The following is a 17892-nucleotide window of genomic DNA, read 5'->3' as shown; positions in this document are numbered from 1 at the left end:
TTGACAGGATAGAAAATTAAAGGTTCTATTTGCTCAAGGGTATAGACGTGGACCAAGGTCATCCTTCAAAGAGAAGATGGAGGAGGGATGCCAAGTTTCTCGGTCCTGGTCCCTTTGTGCAAGGTTGGAGGAGAACTGTCAGGGAAATTTTCTGAGTTTTCTCTGGGTATACGTAAGAGAAAGATGGTCTCCTTTTATCTAATTCTAAGATAGGTGAACCTTACTGGTATTACTTTTAACTAGAAGCCGGAGGGGTCATTTTATGATTAGGAACATTCACATGTATTGTTCACCAGGCTAGCTTCTGGGTCCCTGTAAGACTAAGAAGACTGAGCTTAGAGAATCAGATAGGCCAATAATGAATATATTGTGTTTGTTTAATAATTAGGGAATGTGGAAACCAAGCAAGAATGCTTAGTAGGCCATAAGGTCTTTAACAAGGGCTAGAAAAGGATGTCATATGAAAAGGAAGGGTGGTAACTTCTGACTTTCAATCATTCATTGATGTACTGTGAAACTTTTTCATTAAATTAATATTTATTGAGTGAAAGTGGGTTTTTCTGGTATACGACTCCCAAAATCTTTACAATAAGGAGGATAAAAGTAAATAGATGCAAGTTAATGTCAATAGAAAAATTCTGGTATACGACTCCCAAAATCTTTACAATAAGGAGGATAAAAGTAAATAGATGCAAGTTAATGTCAATAGAAAAATTCAGTATTGAATCTACACTGGCAGAAAAGGGATAAAATGGGGATGGTACCTCATGAGGTTGTGAGGACTGAATGAGAGTATGTATTTGTATAGTATCTGGCACATATATGTGCTCAATAGATGTTAGTTTCTTTTTTTGTTTTCACCTTTCTATCCTGGAATCTTTTACATCTTTTTCATTTAAAATCTACTGTGGCCAGGAAGAGAACCTCGGCTTGTCAGTCACACTGCATGGCAGGACATGTTTGAAGACAATGATATGGTGCAGGTACCACGTGACTAAAATGATGAACTCATCATTTTTGTGTGAGCTTCTGGATGATGATAGTAGTTTCCTACTGTTTCAAAATACTGAAAATATCGTGATGATGACAATTTAGTTGAACATGTGATTTTAAAGAATACTCATTCTGGGTAATCTGGGAGGGACACCTAAGTAGGAAAGATGACTGGCAGTTGAAAATTTTGTGGAAGTTAGAATCCTGATGTAGTCATGATAAGTCATTCAACTGAATAAGGATTCTTGCACGTGGAAGAATACCACAGTGATCAGTCAGGATTTAAATGGGTGGTGAGTGGCAGTAGAGAGAAGGCAGGTTGAGTGGCTTAGCACAAAATGATAAAGTCTATGAAATCTTATTGTTCTTTCTTGGCTGCCCATTTAAGACGAATTTATAAAATTTATTTACTTAAATATTTTTTTTTAAAAATTGAGCGTTAAAGACAATACTTTCTAGACATTGTGCTAGGCGTCGGATAAAAGGAACAGTGAGCTTTTGGTTAGCCTAGAAAGTAAAAGACATTATATATATATATTTGTGTGGGTATTTCTAAATTACAAATTTTGGTAAGTGCTATGAAGAAAAAATATAGGAAAGTAGAAGAGAGTATCAAACGAGGAAATCCCTAAAGAAATGGCATTTAAACTGAGACCTTGTGGATGGGGAAGTAAGCCTGACATACAGTGAGAAGAGTCTTCCTGGAGGACTATATGTGTGAAAACTCTGAGGCAAGAAAAAAAGCATAGTTTGTTTGAGGAACTGCAAGGGGGCAAGTGGGAAGGGAGCATAGTGAGGTGAGATGAAAGTGGTGCATAACGAAACAGCATTGCTCTTTCATGCTGTATGTTAATTTTTTTTTTGGAGGAGAGAAAGAAGCAGACAATTGCTATTTTAACTTTTTACCCATAATTTTATTTGTTTTTTGAACATAGTTCTGGAAAACGGGACACAGTAATTGTATATTCTAAGAAAACTGGGTCTTTCTCTAATTTAGCCACACTTTTTTTCCAAAAGAGGGATTGTATTTCTGGCATCTCTGATTTAGGCATAACAGGTATTTCCAAGCTAACTAATGGAAAAGAGAATTAAGATATATACTATTTAAGCAAGTTAAATCTGGGCCAGAGTTTGTTTTGATCCCCACCTCCAATCTTGCTTTTTTGAATTTATACTTTATTGTTAAAAAAATTCCAACATAGCTAGGAACTGAGCAAACACCCACCGATAAAGTATCTAACTGAAACTTGACAATGTACTTTAAACTTAGAATAGTCTGAACCAGTAATTTTCAAATCTTGCTCATGGAGAATGCTAGTGTTTTTCATGTTAGATTTAGGTGTTTCATTAACAAATTTGAATAGTAATGTTTCTTTCCCCCCACCATTTTTAAAGAAAAAAAGTAAGCTAATGGATAGACTCTTCTTAGTCTTAACCCTGCTGTAATAATTTTTATTAAATTATTTGTTTACCATAACTCATTTAAACAAATATGTAGCACATACAGTGGATGGCTGGGAGGATAGCCCATTATGCTTAATTTAGCAGACTGTTTTTACCTGTTTTGGAAATAAGAGTTAGTGGTTATGCTATGTGTTAGAAACATACAATATTGTCATATGCTGAAAAAATATTAGTTTGTATAATGAAATTAAATATATCATCACGTCATTGTAATCTAGCAATAGCTCCAAGAGCTCACAACATATGAACATATCTGAAAAATAACTGGAAATTTTGGTGTTTTTGTATGACGATGTTTCTCTTAAAGTAATGCCACTGAATGGTTAAAAAGACATATATGATTAAAATTCCATAGATAAGTCTATTGTGAAAGAGAGGAGAAAAAGGTGAGTTAATGGAATAAAGACGGAAATAGTTCATCACATCCTGACATTAAAAAATTAAATTCGTTAGAATGTTGTTTTAGACCATATAATATTCTTGATTTACTACTCTAATCCATTTAATGAAATGAGATAGTCCTGACACCTTTTGTTCTATAAATACAAAGCCAAAACTATTCAAAAGGTATTGATAAAATAAAGAAATCAAATGGAAGCAAAACCAAACAAAACCATGCTCTTCAGTGTTTATCATAGAAAACTCAGAACATATTTCTGAAAATCATAAGTAGGAATGATTTGATAATTTTAAATGGTGAGGCAAAAGGCAAAAGATGTGTGAAAACAGAGCAGACAAGAGAGATCAAAGGAAGAGAGAATTTTAGACTTAGAAAAAATCTGCAGAACATTTTAAAAGGCTAAATTAACACATAAGAAATAATCTTCTCTCACCATAGCAGATAGCCCATTATGCTTAATTTAGCAGACTGTTTCATCACCATGAAGCTGAAAGCAATAAACTTTTAGAAACTCTAGTGGGAAATCATTATTTATCAATGAATATTGTGATAAATTAAATCAGATCAATATTGATTTGATCAAATCATTAAGCCTTAATTTCAGCTGCAGTTGGAAGTAAAGTTAATATTTCCTAATAACTTCAGAAGGGTGTTTTGACGCTAACCATAGATAGATTGCATTAGCAAAGGTGGAAGTAGTTCTTTATTTGGCTTCATTTAAGCAGCCCAAACATTTATTTTCATGAAGAATTTGAAGCCTGAAATTCAGATTTTTTGACATTTGAAAAATATTTTAGGTATTTCCAGCCTGAGGAAAAGGTATAAAATGGGTCTCATATAACCTTACTGTCCAACACCATAGCCACTAGACACTTATGGCTATTTAAATATAAATCTAAATTTATACAAATAACATTTTAAAATAAAAAATTCAGTTCCTCAGTCTCACTAGCCATATTTCAAGTGCTCAAAAGTCATTCACAACATTTCCACATGTTTTACATAACATCCCCGATCACAAAACACTGTGTTTATATCACTTTGCATTCCTTATCATGATTCAAGAGATACACATTTTGGCTTTTGTTTTTTTATTTTTGCTTAAATATATAAAGGATTAAGTAAATATTTTCACATTTATTTTAGAAACAGGATTAGAGAGGATTACTATTGAGCTCAGAAGCCTATAAATGGGATAAAGACAGTAATTGACCCACAGATAAATATCTTAACAGTGTGCATTCCACATGCTCTATTTACATAGTCACAGTTCTGGTATTTGCAGTTCTATTCAGGTAAGCACGAAGATGAACACATGTGCCAAAAATCTGAAGGAAATGAATTATGGAATCTAAAGATATTGTATGAGGCTCCCTACAAAAAAAACAAACCAAATGGATTATTGCCTTTATTTTCAGAGATACTGTGGAATACCATGGTTGAATTTCTGTGTATAATTTTTGTAGTAAGTACAGTGCCTGACTTATCCCAGTTTGCCTGGGACTTTCCACGTTTTAAAACTGAAAGTCTCACATCACAGGAAACTCCTGAGTCCTGGGCAAACTGGAATGGTTAGTCACCCTCGAGGTAAGGGATGGTGGTTCATGTTTCTTATATATTTTCCATAGTAGCAGCTTATAGTAGGAATTGAATAATTTTTCTATATTATACAATGGTTAATGTAGACTTCTATATTGACAGTTATGAATTGTTAATATAGACTCTATATAACCTGGCCCAGTCTGCCTTTCTAGTTATTCCACTTTCATGAACCTCATATTCTAACTATACTAAATTTCTTGGCTTTCCCAAATCATGCATTTTCACATCACCATGCCTTTGCTCAGGCTATTTTCTGCCTGGAATGACTTTTCTGTCCCTCTGAACATATATTCAACTTATCCCATATGGTCCAATTCAAATAGTCACCTAGCCTCTGATACTTCTCTTTCAACTTCCCCTATTCCCCAATAAAGTGGCTTTCTTCTTCAGTTGTACTACCAGCATTGAAAAAAAAAAATTCTTATAGCATTTGCTTCCTAATATTTGTCTACATTTGCTTTCTTTTCTAGACTACAAGTACAAAAAGCTCTATCTTTTTATTAACAATGTCTATCTATTTTTGGTACATAGGAATGCCTGTTAAAACTCATTATATAATGCTATATAAATTTTAAATCTTATCTTACATGCCTTATCTCATTTCATCCTCTCAACAATTTTGTGAGCTTGGCAAAGTTGATTGCAGTGTATTTATTTGGTTGATGAACCAACAGGCTTAGAGACAATGACTTAACCAAGGTTAAATAGAGGTTAAGTGTTGGGAATAAATCCCAGGCCTCCTGCCATTCTTTCTACTAAATCTCACTGAAGGTTAAAGGTTGTCGACAGACAGGATTAGCCGTGCGTTGGTAAAATGTTGATCAATAATATCAATAATACTTGGAAAACAGGCTTTCTGTAAAAGCTTGCCTTGTTTTAGCCCATCCTTCGAAACCCATTGGGGAAGCAATTCTCCCTTCCCCAATTTATTTCTATCTGGTAAGAAACGTGGGCCAAACCATCTGTTCTTAAGTCACATTGCCAACACTCCACAGTCCACTAAAGATTCACCCTCACTGAATGAAATTAGTTTTACTATTAAAAGGAACTCTTTTATACCATGATTGTCAGGATTTTCGGTTTCAGTGTGCCTTTCAAAATTTCAGACCTCTCGTCTGATGGATTCTTTCTACTTTGTCTCTATTATTTACAAGCTTCAAGTTGCCAGATAACTAGCATTGTCTAAGGAGAAAACCCCGTGTTAGGCATCTAGCAGAAAAAAGTTGTATTCCCGATTATTGCGATTTTGTGCTTTATCTTTACTCATCCCACCAGTTAAAGGGGCGCAATGCCACACCCACCTCACAGGATGCCGCAAGAATTAGAGACCCGAAAAGTAAAAGCGACTTGCAACCCCATAAAAATGCTATCATATTTTCACACTTCTGTGGTTTGCTAATATAATATGATTTACTTAATTTTGACAATAACATGCTTCTGTCCCCAGTAAAGCGAAGTTCAAGTCGCTGTTACTTTCCCTCGAGGCTGCGGGCTTCACTCTCTAGGGACTCCGGAGGCCTCTCAGAGAAGGCGCGCCTGCAGTGACGCGTTTATCTGAGCGACTGACGTCACTGCCAGGCGCCCGGAGGCACGTTGGCCGGGGCTTCGGCGGGGCTTTCTGGGGGCAAAAATGGCTATGGCCAGCGATTTCTACCTGCGCTACTATGTAGGGCACAAGGGCAAGTTTGGGCACGAGTTTCTGGAGTTCGAGTTTCGGCCGGACGGTGAGCGGAGGAGCCGCGGCCGGCGCTGCCACCTAGCGCGGTGCTGGGCCTGGGGAAGCGGGCGGAGGGGCGTGAAGTGTGCGGAGGGGACTGAGGCCACTGCTAGAGCCCAAGTAAATAGGAGCTTGAGAATACAGGAGGCATAAATTGGTTTTTTAATAGTTAATCGGTGTAATTCAGCAAAGCTGATCCTGCTAGATCAGCATCCTAGAGTCTGCTCACCCGAAAGGACGTTAAAGGCCATCTAATTTATCGACTTAATACTTGAACGTTTTAAAGAACATCCTCATCATGCAGTAGTCCAGTGGATGCTTAAAATCTTCCGGTGGCCGGTAATTTTTAGATTTACCCACTCATTCATTTTATTCATTCTGGAGCTGTATGTAAGGCAACATGTCTAGAAAAACTAATGAGGGCCGCTCTGAAGGGGGAGACCAACGTGTAGAAGAATGAGTGTAATGATGTGTTGTCGGTGCTTAAATACAGTTGTTCTCCAAAGAATGCATTAATAGTAAAAAATACGGGAGTGGTTAGTCCTACAGGAAGGAGTGGGGAAAACTTCCTAGAGAAGGTCACAGTTAACATGAGTCTTGAAACAGGTTGTTGTTGTTGTTGTTTATTATTATTATTATCATAACTTGGTCTTTGAAGGAAAAACGCAGTGAGAGCAGCATGAGCAGAAGGCGAGATAAAACTGCCTGGTGCCCATGAAGTGTGCAGCAAATTCTGTCTTTTAACAACTCTGATTCTCTTTGAGAGTGTTTTTGTATATTGAACTCTTGGAACAAAAACGGTCCAACTGCATAGACTTTTCCTTTTTGAATGCATACTATGTGCCAGGCATCACGTAAATACAAAAATCGAGGGTACAATAACGAGGAAGATTTTAATTTCTCACAAGGGGTTATATCTTGATGGGCAACACAGACATGAAACTAACCATAAAGCAGTATGGATTTTAAGTATTAAGTTCTATGTTCATGTTTTGGACAAAGTTCTGCGAGAGCATGAAAGAAAACTTAGGGGAGGATCACATATTGGGAAAGGGGAAGAGTATCAGACATTTCAGACAGAACGCAAGATAACTACAGCTCTGCAATTATTTAGAAACCTTATTCTTCCTTGTTCTCCCAGGTCTCTTCTAAATTTAGCTAAGCAGCCAATTTATCTGAATCCTCCATCTGTTCTTTCCTTATGTGATACTGTTTTCAGTGCCTTTGCTGGTGAATAGTTTTCAGCTTTTTATATTACTTTTAGCTGGTTACATACATTAAGTAGTCTAATATTAAGTAGTCTAATATTATCCCGGAATTTTCATGCCGAAACAGTAGTTCCCATTCATTTGTCTGCCACCAAACTATTCATGTACTTCCATCAGTAATAGTGATTCGTTAGGGGTTTGCTTCATTAGGCTAACCGATCATTTTAGAAGTCCAGGACCACATTGCATCTGTACTTGGGCAACTGACTAGCCATGAGGAGAAGCATGCATGAGGGAGCATAAAAGTCATGATGGATTAAAATTAAATATAGATCAGCTAACAAACTGGCCAACTTTTATCCAGAAGCAGCACATAGTTTGTATGCTTCTTAATCATAATTTAAAAATATTAGCATTGCTATATTATACATATATTAATTTGAAGGAAAATAAATAAAAGGACATTTTGGAGTGATGGGGAAAGCATGAGTATTGGAAGGAAGTAGATCTAGATCTAAATCTTTTGTGACCTTGGACAAATACTTAACTCTGTTTTCTCAATTACAACCATTTTTAAAGTTTGTTTTACCGATTAGATTAAATGCTCTGGATTAATCAGTACCAATACAGACATAAAACATAAGCTTTAAAAGAAATGTTTGTTCCTTTTTCAGATTTCCTGTCTAGTTCAGAACATAGCTTAAGAAAATGGGCCTTAAAAATGGCCTTCCCATTATAATGAAGGCATGGAATATTTAAAAATTATATCAAATGCATGATATATTTAAAATTTTGACTAGCTTCAACTGCAGCTAATTTATCAGCAAATCGTGGAGTGTCTACATGTCTAACATTAATGTTATGATAGGAGGGAAGAAATTTTAATTGTAGTAGTATAAAATGGTCTTTATCTTCAAAATTGCTTATGATGTCATTTCTTTATTTTTTTTTTTAGCAGTTTTTGCTGTTTTAGATTGAATTTTTTTCCACTCCCCACAGGAAAGCTTAGATATGCCAACAACAGTAATTACAAAAATGATGTCATGATCAGAAAAGAGGTAAGTTCTTTTTGAATGTCTGACTTTTTACATTTAGTCATTTTCCTCATATCTGTAGTGAACTTACAAAAGTACATATAAGGCTGTAATATAAAAAAAAGCCAATTTATAGATTGAAAAGGGATTTTCTTTAAATTAGTTATAATTTTAGCATCTGTAAGACCAAAAGCAATCTGAATATATTAATTTGTAGTTCCACATTTGAACATATCATTTAATTTATTTTATAATTAAATTGTCCTTTTACTCTTTTCACTATTTAAAATGATAATCATGATTTAGACAGTATGAATTTTAAATGAAAGGCTCAAAAGCTGGGGAAAAGAAAAAGTTCAGATGACTAGTGTGTGTACTTGTATTTGTCTCTGTTCATCTCATAGCTTTTGCATTGTCACCACTAACCACTTGGAGATATTTGAGTCCCATTTTACCAAGGCAGTATACAAGGTTTTAAAAGCGGGCTAAGTAATGTGAAGATGGAAAAATACATATTAAAGGAAAAAGTAAGAGAGTGAAGAAAAATCTTAAGAAGGATGAATTATTCTCTCTCTTGCACTTTGGAATCAGTATTAAAATTTTCCTTGATATTCTATTTAAATATTTAGGATTCGTAACTCTTATTTTCTTTTGAGTTGTGAAGGAAATAGAAGCATTATGAAATTTTTATTATAACTTATTTTCAGGCGTATGTACACAAGAGTGTAATGGAAGAACTGAAGAGAATTATTGATGACAGTGAAATTACAAAAGAAGATGATGCCTTGTGGCCTCCCCCTGATAGGGTTGGCCGACAGGTTTGTATTTAGTGATTCTTTAAGTGAATAAATATTAAAAATTGATAATATAATTGTTGTTTCTTCTTAATTTAGAATAGATCCTCACTGAATTTTTAGTTTTCCATTTAGTAGATACCTGATAAACACTCTTTTAATTTTTTTTTACTTAGCCTCATTTTCTGCGCTGCCTCCTAGTAGTAAAGGAGTCCATGCATAGCTCTAAATTTAGACATTTTCTGTACAGTCTATAGTCACCCCAGCCAATGTTAGGATGTTTTTACACTGTGATGAATAATTTCTATAATAATCACTTTTATTAGGAATAAATACAGATGGCTGTTAAATTCGAGACTTAAGATTTTCATTTACTATGTAAAATTTACTTTCTCCAAATTTATAGCTTTGAAAACTCTTATTTGCATCTTTATGCCCCAAAGAGGGATTTGGTGGGTTTCTTCGTTCAAACTGACCACTGCCTTTGCCTCTCATATTCCTTTCAGAGTAATTGATGTTTCCCAAAGGGCTTCTGAAGAGCTCTCAAGGCCTAATTTCACTCTGTAGAAAGAGTTTGATTTCTCAACTGGGTTTTTCGACTCTTGGAGAAATGAGATATGATCCCTAGAGGAAGAAACATTTAATTTCACTTTTGTGTGTTCCCAGGATTGTACTTGGTAACACTTTCTTTGACTAGAAGAGAATATGGAGAAGTATTAACAGCTGTTGACACTATGTAGCAGTGACTTAACTCTTCTATTTAAAGAAACATTATTTAGGAGAGCAAAGGTAATAGTTAACAATATTTATGCATTGTAAACCCTCTTAAAAAGTAAATTTAGATCTCAGTTTGTTTTATGCCTATGTACATAAATACTAAAAAACAGAAACTACAGCAGTAGACCGTTTATCTCCTTTAAATTCAGGATGAGCCCAGTATTTTCATCTACCCCCTTGATATGGTCATGTGTTTCAGATATTGGGGAGGATTAGGCATGCTCTAGAAATTGTTTAGTCTTTAAGTAAAAGATTTTATGATCGTTTGAGAACCTTAGTTAATTCTCCATAAACTGCATAATTAAGTCTTCTGATCAGTTATATAACTATGACTGTCTAATCACATCTGGTATTTAACCTGAGAAATCACCACAGACATAGCCTCTTAATTGTTGATTTTAGATTTGCAGATAAAATGTAGAGAAAAATATACAATAATTATGGCCTAATGGGAACATCTATATTATGTTGTGTTTGTTTTACTATTCTTAATTTCATTGTTTTGTGAAGTCAAAATGTATAGTCTTTCAGTCTCGTAGTCCAGGATTCAAATATCAGTACTATCACTTATTGGTGGTTGTAAATATCAACAAGTTTTTTCCAATGCTTTCTGAGTCTTGGATTTCACAGTTGTAAAAGTAGGCTAATAAAGCCTACCCAATAAGTGCATTTTAGGGATTATAGATAATATTTGTAAAATCTCTGGTGGTGCTATTATTAATATCATGCATTTTATTTTTAGAGCTTGGTAAGAGTAATTATGTTTGTATTTATTATATTAAAAATAGGCTTATACCCATATTATTACACTATTGTGCTTTAAAGTGATGGCTTCAGTTTTTACTGACGTTACAAGAAACATTTATGTGTCACTGTTCAGTATGTTATTCATTTTATAGTATCCTCTTTATGAGATCTCTGGAGAGCAGTTTTGATTGGTCTTAACATTGGAGACTCCTGAGCAGGTGTTGAGGTTTTTATTTTTTCTTTTATAGACATAGTTTATGTCTAACAGATCAAGATCTTTTTGTTTTTGTTTTTGTTTTTGTTTTTCCCATCTTCTCTATGACTGCTAGAAAACTTGCTAGCATGAATACAAATATCTCTGGGAGGGATTTTTATGTTAACTATATTCTTTATTTTATTTTTTTTCAGGAGCTCGAAATTGTAATTGGAGATGAACACATTTCTTTTACCACATCAAAAATAGGTTCTCTTATTGATGTAAATCAGTCAAAGTGAGTATGTTAAAGCTTTTTCACTAAAGTGATACAATTTATTAGGTTTATTTTGGAACTGTAACCAGTTTGCTAAGATTATTTCAGTGACACCCTAACAGTTTATTATACAAATGTAATTTTGATTTTTATGTCGTTAAAGACTTCTTAGCAAAGAAGATAACAGTGTATTTATTGATTTCAAAAAAAAAAAAATCTTGATCTGACATCTATGTATAATAATGCCCAAGTTTTATTAGCTACTTTTTTGTAAAAATCTGGACACAGTGTCACAAATTTAAAAGATATCCTATTGGATGTCAGCCTCATTAGCCCCATGTCACATCATTTTCCTCTTTGGGTTTAATACTTCAAATAAATGGAAAAAATCTAGTATAGCTTAATGGCTTTAGCTACTTATGTCTTCTCAAGTTCTGTGTCCCTGTAGCTCATATTATTGTCTCTACTTGAAACATCTTTCTTTCTCCAGTTAATTCTCTCCATTCTTTCCCTTTAAAAAGTCCTCATAGATCTCTTATTCCTATCACTCTGAATCGTAATAACCTATTTGTTTACTTTACTGGTTTGAACATAGTCTCCATGAGAACCTTGTATATCTCCAAAATTAGCACAGTACCTGGAATATAATAGATACTCTATGAATATCTATCAGAGGAAAGGAGGAAGGAAGGAGTGCATAGTAACTATTGGATACAAAAGGCTATGTTCATACAGACTGACCAGATACTTTTAAACTATCAATTTTTCTACAATGAAGATGTGGCAGTCATATCCTACTGGGATTATAAATTGGTACAGTGGCAGTGTTTTTTGGAAAGCAATTTGATAATATACTTCAAAAGCCATTAATATTTTTCACTCATCTTTGTCCTAGTAATTTCATTTCTGAGTGTCTGTTCTGTGGAAATATTCTCAAATAATGAAAAAGCTCTATTATCATAAAGATGGTCATTGAAGTCTTATTTATAATTGGGAAAATATCCAAACTTATAACAATGGAGAGAATTGTTAACTAAAAATTATATATGAATTTTTAAAAAATGTAATGGAAAAAGTAATGTTAAAAAGGACACAAAGAATGATTTTAGTTATCAAAAAAAAAAAAACAAAAAAACCCCAGCAAAATATTTGTAGCTATTCTGTGAGGAGTGACTATTATAAGCATTATTTTTTCTATCTTTATAATTTTATCTGCTTTATACATTTTGTGATACATAGCTATTTTATAAGCAAATAAACACTTTAAGTATGAAATGAATACTGGTGAAGAAAATTTTATTTTTATCTCTTTCAGAAAAGATAGAGATGGTAATTTTTCAGTATGTTCATTTTAGTTTTAGGCAAATCTTTCTCCTGAATTCCTTTAACTTAATTGTTTTAGGTTTTGGTTTTTGTTTTAGAAATTATTTGTAAAATTATGTTGTTTCATGCTAGGATCAAAAAAATAACTTTTACCTTTTTAAATTTTAGGGATCCTGAAGGCCTTCGAGTATTCTACTATTTGGTACAGGACCTGAAATGTTTAGTTTTTAGTCTTATTGGATTACATTTCAAGATTAAACCAATCTAAATTGTACGTTTTTTGAAGCTGTTTTTATATTTAATTAAGGGATGGGTAAGGGAGAGTTTATTTGTCATTTACAATTTTGGGATTTTTACGAATGTGAAGCAGAAATTTTTTGTATGCAAGCTGAAATAAGAAAATACATTAACAGGCTTAATGGTTATCTTCACTTGTGTCCAAGTGGGTTGGACCGTTTCTACACATTAAATTTTGTAAATAAAAACTACCTTCAGTTAAAATTTTGCTCTAATAAACTTATCAAAGCCTGGATCGAGAATGTTTTTTTTCAGGAGCCTATGTCTCTTATTCACTTTAAAGATAATAAAAAATTGTTCTAATAGGTACATACTATGGCAGAAGTTCTTTCTGGTAGAAATATGTAGTAGGATTCCCATCCATTAAAGATAATTGTAGATCTTTCCTTATTTCTTCCATACCTGATAAGATTTTATTTTTTGGTGCTTATAGAGGTTATTTACAGAAGATTCTGTATTTTTTACATTTAACATAAACTCCTCAGGGATTATTTACATTTAAATATTTTTGGTATAAGCAGTGATTTCCTTAAGAGTTTCAAAGGTAAAGTCAGTACCCCAAGTCAGGCATATCTGTTACTGTGCTCTTGCTTCACAAATACATATTTTGTATATCTGTGGGAACTAAATGAGTTTTCAGCTTAAAAATTTATTTAAAATTTAGACTTAAATGTGTATATGTTTGTGTGGGTATATCTATATATTTATATTTTAACTCCTGATGAGCACAGGTCCCCACTATTATTTCCCAGTTCCCTTCAACTTCTTTCTGATAAACTTGACCTTTTATTACGTCTGTCAGTAACCATGCCCTGGTATCTGTTACAACTTCGTCTGAACCCCCACTCTTTAAAAGTGCAGTTCTGGTAGTCATAATCCACTTGCCCAGAGACCAGTCAGTACTGACCTTAGGGTGAAAGAACTGGTCTCTGAAGGCTTACAGAGGCTCTGTCCAGTAAACTTCTTCAAGATAATAGAAATGTTCTGTATCTGTGTAGTCCAGTAGGTAGCCACTGGCTACTACATGTGGCTACTGAGTATATAACTGAATTTATTGTCCTGTTTAATTAGAAAAAATTTTTTTAACATGAAAAATTTCAAACAGAAAACTGAAAGAATTATACAGTGAACATATGTCAATCTAGATTCTAATATTGTAATAAGTTTTACAATAAATCATGTGTTGTTGATTTTCCACTTAAAGGTGAAATAACTTGTGTAAATCGTACCAATAGAGCAATTTTTTTTAAGCGCTATTTAATTTTGATTAAATTTAGATAGTCACGTGTGGCTTGTCGCTACCTTTGGACAGTGTAGCTCTAGCCTGGCTTGGTAGCCCGTTTTCTGTGGAGTATTATCTGGTCCTTTATGTTGCATGAAAATGCATGGCCTGCTACCCTGAACAGGCCTGATCCTGTCTGATCTCAGAAACTAAGCAGGGTCGGGCCTGGTTAGTACTTGGATGGAGACCACCTAGGAAGACCAGGGGCTGTAGGCATAAAAAATATATAAAAAAATAAGGGATTGTAAGCTGATAAGGTCCTTGCAATCTGTGAGGTCAACCAAGGGTTGCCTCACCTAAAAAAAAAAATGTGTGAGACCTGTGAACATGGGTTGTACTATAAGTTGAGTCACTGATCCATATGATTTTTTAGAAGACTATTAGAGCAGTTTTAGGTTCACAGCAAAATTGGAAGGAAGGTACAGAGATTTTTCACATACCCCTGCCCCCACACTTGAGTTTGTCTCCCTCATTATCAACATCCCCCACCAGAGTGGTACATTTGTTACAACTGATGAACCTACATAGACACATGACCACCCAAAGCCCGTTGTTTACCTTAGGGTTCGCTCTTGGCAATGAGTGAATGGTTTGGGAAACATGTATCCAACATTATAGTATCACATAGAGTATTTTCACTATCCTAAAAACCCCTGTGTACCACCTATTCATTTCTCCCTACCCCAATCCCTGGGAACCACTGATTTTTTTATTGTCTCCAAAGTTTTATCTTTTCCAACGTGTCATTTAGTTGGAATCATAGTATATAGCCTTTCCAGATTGACTTTTTAAATTTAATATATACATTAAAGTTTCCTCCATGGTTTTAATGGCTTGAAAGTTCATTTCTTTTTAGCGCCGAATAATATTCCATGTCTGGATGGACCACAGTTTAATTTACCCATTCATATATGAAGGATATTTTGATTGCTTCCAAATTTTGGCAATTATGAGTAAAGCTACTATAATTAAATGCAGGTTTTTGTGTAAACATTGTTTATTGATTATTTTAATAATTGGTTTTCTAGCATATGAGATAATGAGCTGAAATAGAAAATTTTTAAAAATAAAACAGGAAAGGTAAATGAGTACTTTGAGAGTGAGCTTAGAGTCTGAACTGTGTGATACAGTGGAGAGAACTCAAGAATCAACATTCATAGTTACAGCACTGCTTCACAGAACTATTTTCCCTTTCAATGTGTGAATAGACTTTATCCCTTAGTGGCACAAAGCACAAATAGCCATCTAAAAGTCTTTCTTTGCCATTATTTCTTTATGCTTGCATATTTCCTGAGGTGGCCTTCTCATTTAGCTACTTAGAAATTGGAGGAAAGATGGTTACTGTTCGATTGACTGCTAGAGGCCAGCTAGGACAATTTAGAGGATTCAAACTCTAGAGCAGTAAAGATAACGAGGACAAAGGAGGTAGCTAATTAGGGGAAGAGGAAACCTCGAACAAGAGTCTTGGGTTTTTACTGTTAAGAGCCGGGAAATTTAGTTTCGCTCAGTGGCCTAAATGTTAGGCATTAGGACACATATTCCGGGAGGTGAGAACCCGGCCAGGTGAGTTTACTCCTCCCAGGAGTATTCAGACCATCTTTGCTGTGGAGCTGGGGGTTGGTTATTCCAGACGTCCTTCAATTCAGCCTAGGGCAGGAAGAGCAGCACCTGAAGTTTGAGTAAGGGGGCCAACAGACAGAAGGTTCCTGTGGCCAGCACATACATTTTTCTCTATTATGAAGATGCAGCGGGGCATATAAGCCTGGTCACAAGATTTTATTTGTGTTTCTTGGGCAGAAGGCCAAAATGAGTATCACCAAGGGGTAGCAAACTTAGGACTTCATGAATGTTGGTTATTTGTGTGTATCATATGTGTTTTATGTATGATATTTAATGTTGACTTGGTTCTTCCTTTTCTATGTTAAGCACACAGGTGCTCTACTTACTGTATCTATACTAAACATGTCTCCTGTTTACTAATTTACTTATCCATACTTAGCATATCTCATGTGTTCTGCAGATGCCTCACAAGCTACCTAGTTTCATTTATCTTTCTCATTTGCTTGTTTCTCTTTTTTTCCTGTAGCAGATTTGGATATTTTAAAATAATACAGCATATACAAATTATATGAAGGATGGTTTGTGATTTTGTATTCTTAAGTGGAATTGTTCTTCTGCTTCAATCTAAGGTTTAAGACAATTCTTGGGTGATTTATGGTGAAGATATATCCTTTTGGCGTCACAACTCTATGTAGCTTGTCTTCTATTTGGAATCATGGGTGGGATTCCTTATTCAGCCTATTCTATCAATAAAGGGAAAAACTGGCTTCAGTGCTTTATTATCCTCCTGGGTTTCTATCTTCATTTAATACTCAGCCTGAGTTACGAATCTGCTTCTTGCCAGTTCATAAATTTATTCAAAGTTTAATTTTTTTTTTTTTACATCAGCATTTATAATTGTTTTCAATAGGAAAATAGTTCTAGGTAGAAAGCCTGAGGAAAGAAAGAGTAATCAGGGGGATTGTTTTATAAACTCTATAAATGTCTAACCAATGTACTGTATATTTGAAACAAACAAAAGTTAGCTAGGCTCTTTAATTGCAGCTTAAATTTTGTATGGCCACCAGATGGCACCACCACACAAAACAAGCTCTAAAATCGAGACTCAAATTTAAAAAATAAATCTTGATGGTAAGAATAAAGTAATGAATATATTCCCATAAACGGCTACTTTATGAGGGAATGTTAGTATGCCATTACTGCAAGCAAATTTAGCAAGATATTATTTGTAGTATTAAGAAGGGTAGTACTTTTTGAGCTAATGATTCTGCTTCTAGAAATCTATCCCTCCTCACAAAATGTGTGTATCTTCTTTAACATTTAGCCTCACCATTATCTCATCCAAACAGCTTTCCCTGGCAAACTCTTTGCCCCTTTGTCTGAGTCAGAAGCCACTCTTCTGTGCCCAAATGAAGGTGTTGTCTCCCCAGAATGTGAATCCTTTTAGGACAAAAAGAGATTTTCTCCGTATCTGTATTTCAGAGCCTTGATGTATGATAGTGCTTTAGAAATGTTTGTTGTATGAATAAACAAACAGAAATAGGTAAATATTTAACTCCATTCTTGTCTACGGCAGTTTACTGCAACTATGATTTGTATCTGATCATTAGGCCCAGTTTTTCTTTTTTTCCCTAATTAAGAGATTCTACAGGGGTAAAATATTAACAACACCTGAGTATATACCACAGCAACCAAAGTAGTTGCTACTTCCTATACCAAGCAATTTTTATTTATTTATGAGATTTATGCTAATTTTGACCTCATTGAGTGAAGATAAATGAAGTAATGAACAATTTTGTTCATATACTTTTTATCTGAAGGATGTAGGCAAATGCTCTGTGCTCTTGACATTGCTCTAGTTGTGAGGTTAATGGCATGCACAAGAGGACTTGTAATTTGATGTAGATATTCTGAGTGTCAGAGTTTCATCTGCATGGGAAGGTGGTTGACAGGTGGCGTCTTTAACTTGATTTCAAGTGGAATTTATTTTAATGAAAAAATAAATATCATTCAGAAACTATTAATAGTATTCCTTTTTCCTCTATGTTAGCGAGATTTCCTTTCAATGTATTGTATCCCTTCTATACTTTGTGAAGAAATGGCCAATACATTTGAGTTATTTTGAATGGATGTTCAGAAATTGCACATTCTGAAATCAAGATGGACTATGACCTGACGACTTGCATACATATTTTTTTTCTGGTATCAAAATACCTTCAAATGG

General features: G+C 34.4%; 1 protein-coding gene across 3 annotated transcripts; it reads left to right on the top strand.

Annotated features, from left to right (window-relative positions):
- The first annotated feature begins 6000 nt into the window (after window positions 1-6000).
- LOC105307983 (protein mago nashi homolog 2) lies at window positions 6001-13061 on the top strand. Of its 3 annotated transcripts, none has more exons than XM_011383682.2 (5): window positions 6001-6183; window positions 8384-8442; window positions 9126-9236; window positions 11145-11227; window positions 12698-13061. In XM_011383682.2, exons 1-5 carry the CDS (start codon window positions 6090-6092, stop codon window positions 12795-12797), a joined length of 447 nt encoding a protein of 148 aa, XP_011381984.1. In that variant the 5' UTR covers window positions 6001-6089; the 3' UTR covers window positions 12798-13061. The 3 variants fall into 3 exon arrangements, with proteins under 3 accessions (XP_011381984.1, XP_011381985.1, XP_023380943.1); XM_011383683.2 differs by having other exon boundaries at window positions 6020-6183; window positions 8340-8442; XM_023525175.1 differs by having other exon boundaries at window positions 6058-6183; window positions 8343-8442.
- The last annotated feature ends 4831 nt before the right edge of the window (window positions 13062-17892 follow it).

The sequence above is a fragment of the Pteropus vampyrus genome, unplaced genomic scaffold (genome assembly GCF_000151845.1).
Source record: "Pteropus vampyrus isolate Shadow unplaced genomic scaffold, Pvam_2.0 Scaffold537, whole genome shotgun sequence".
Taxonomy (NCBI): Eukaryota; Metazoa; Chordata; class Mammalia; order Chiroptera; family Pteropodidae; genus Pteropus; species Pteropus vampyrus.
This window is presented reverse-complemented; position numbering and strand designations above follow the sequence as displayed.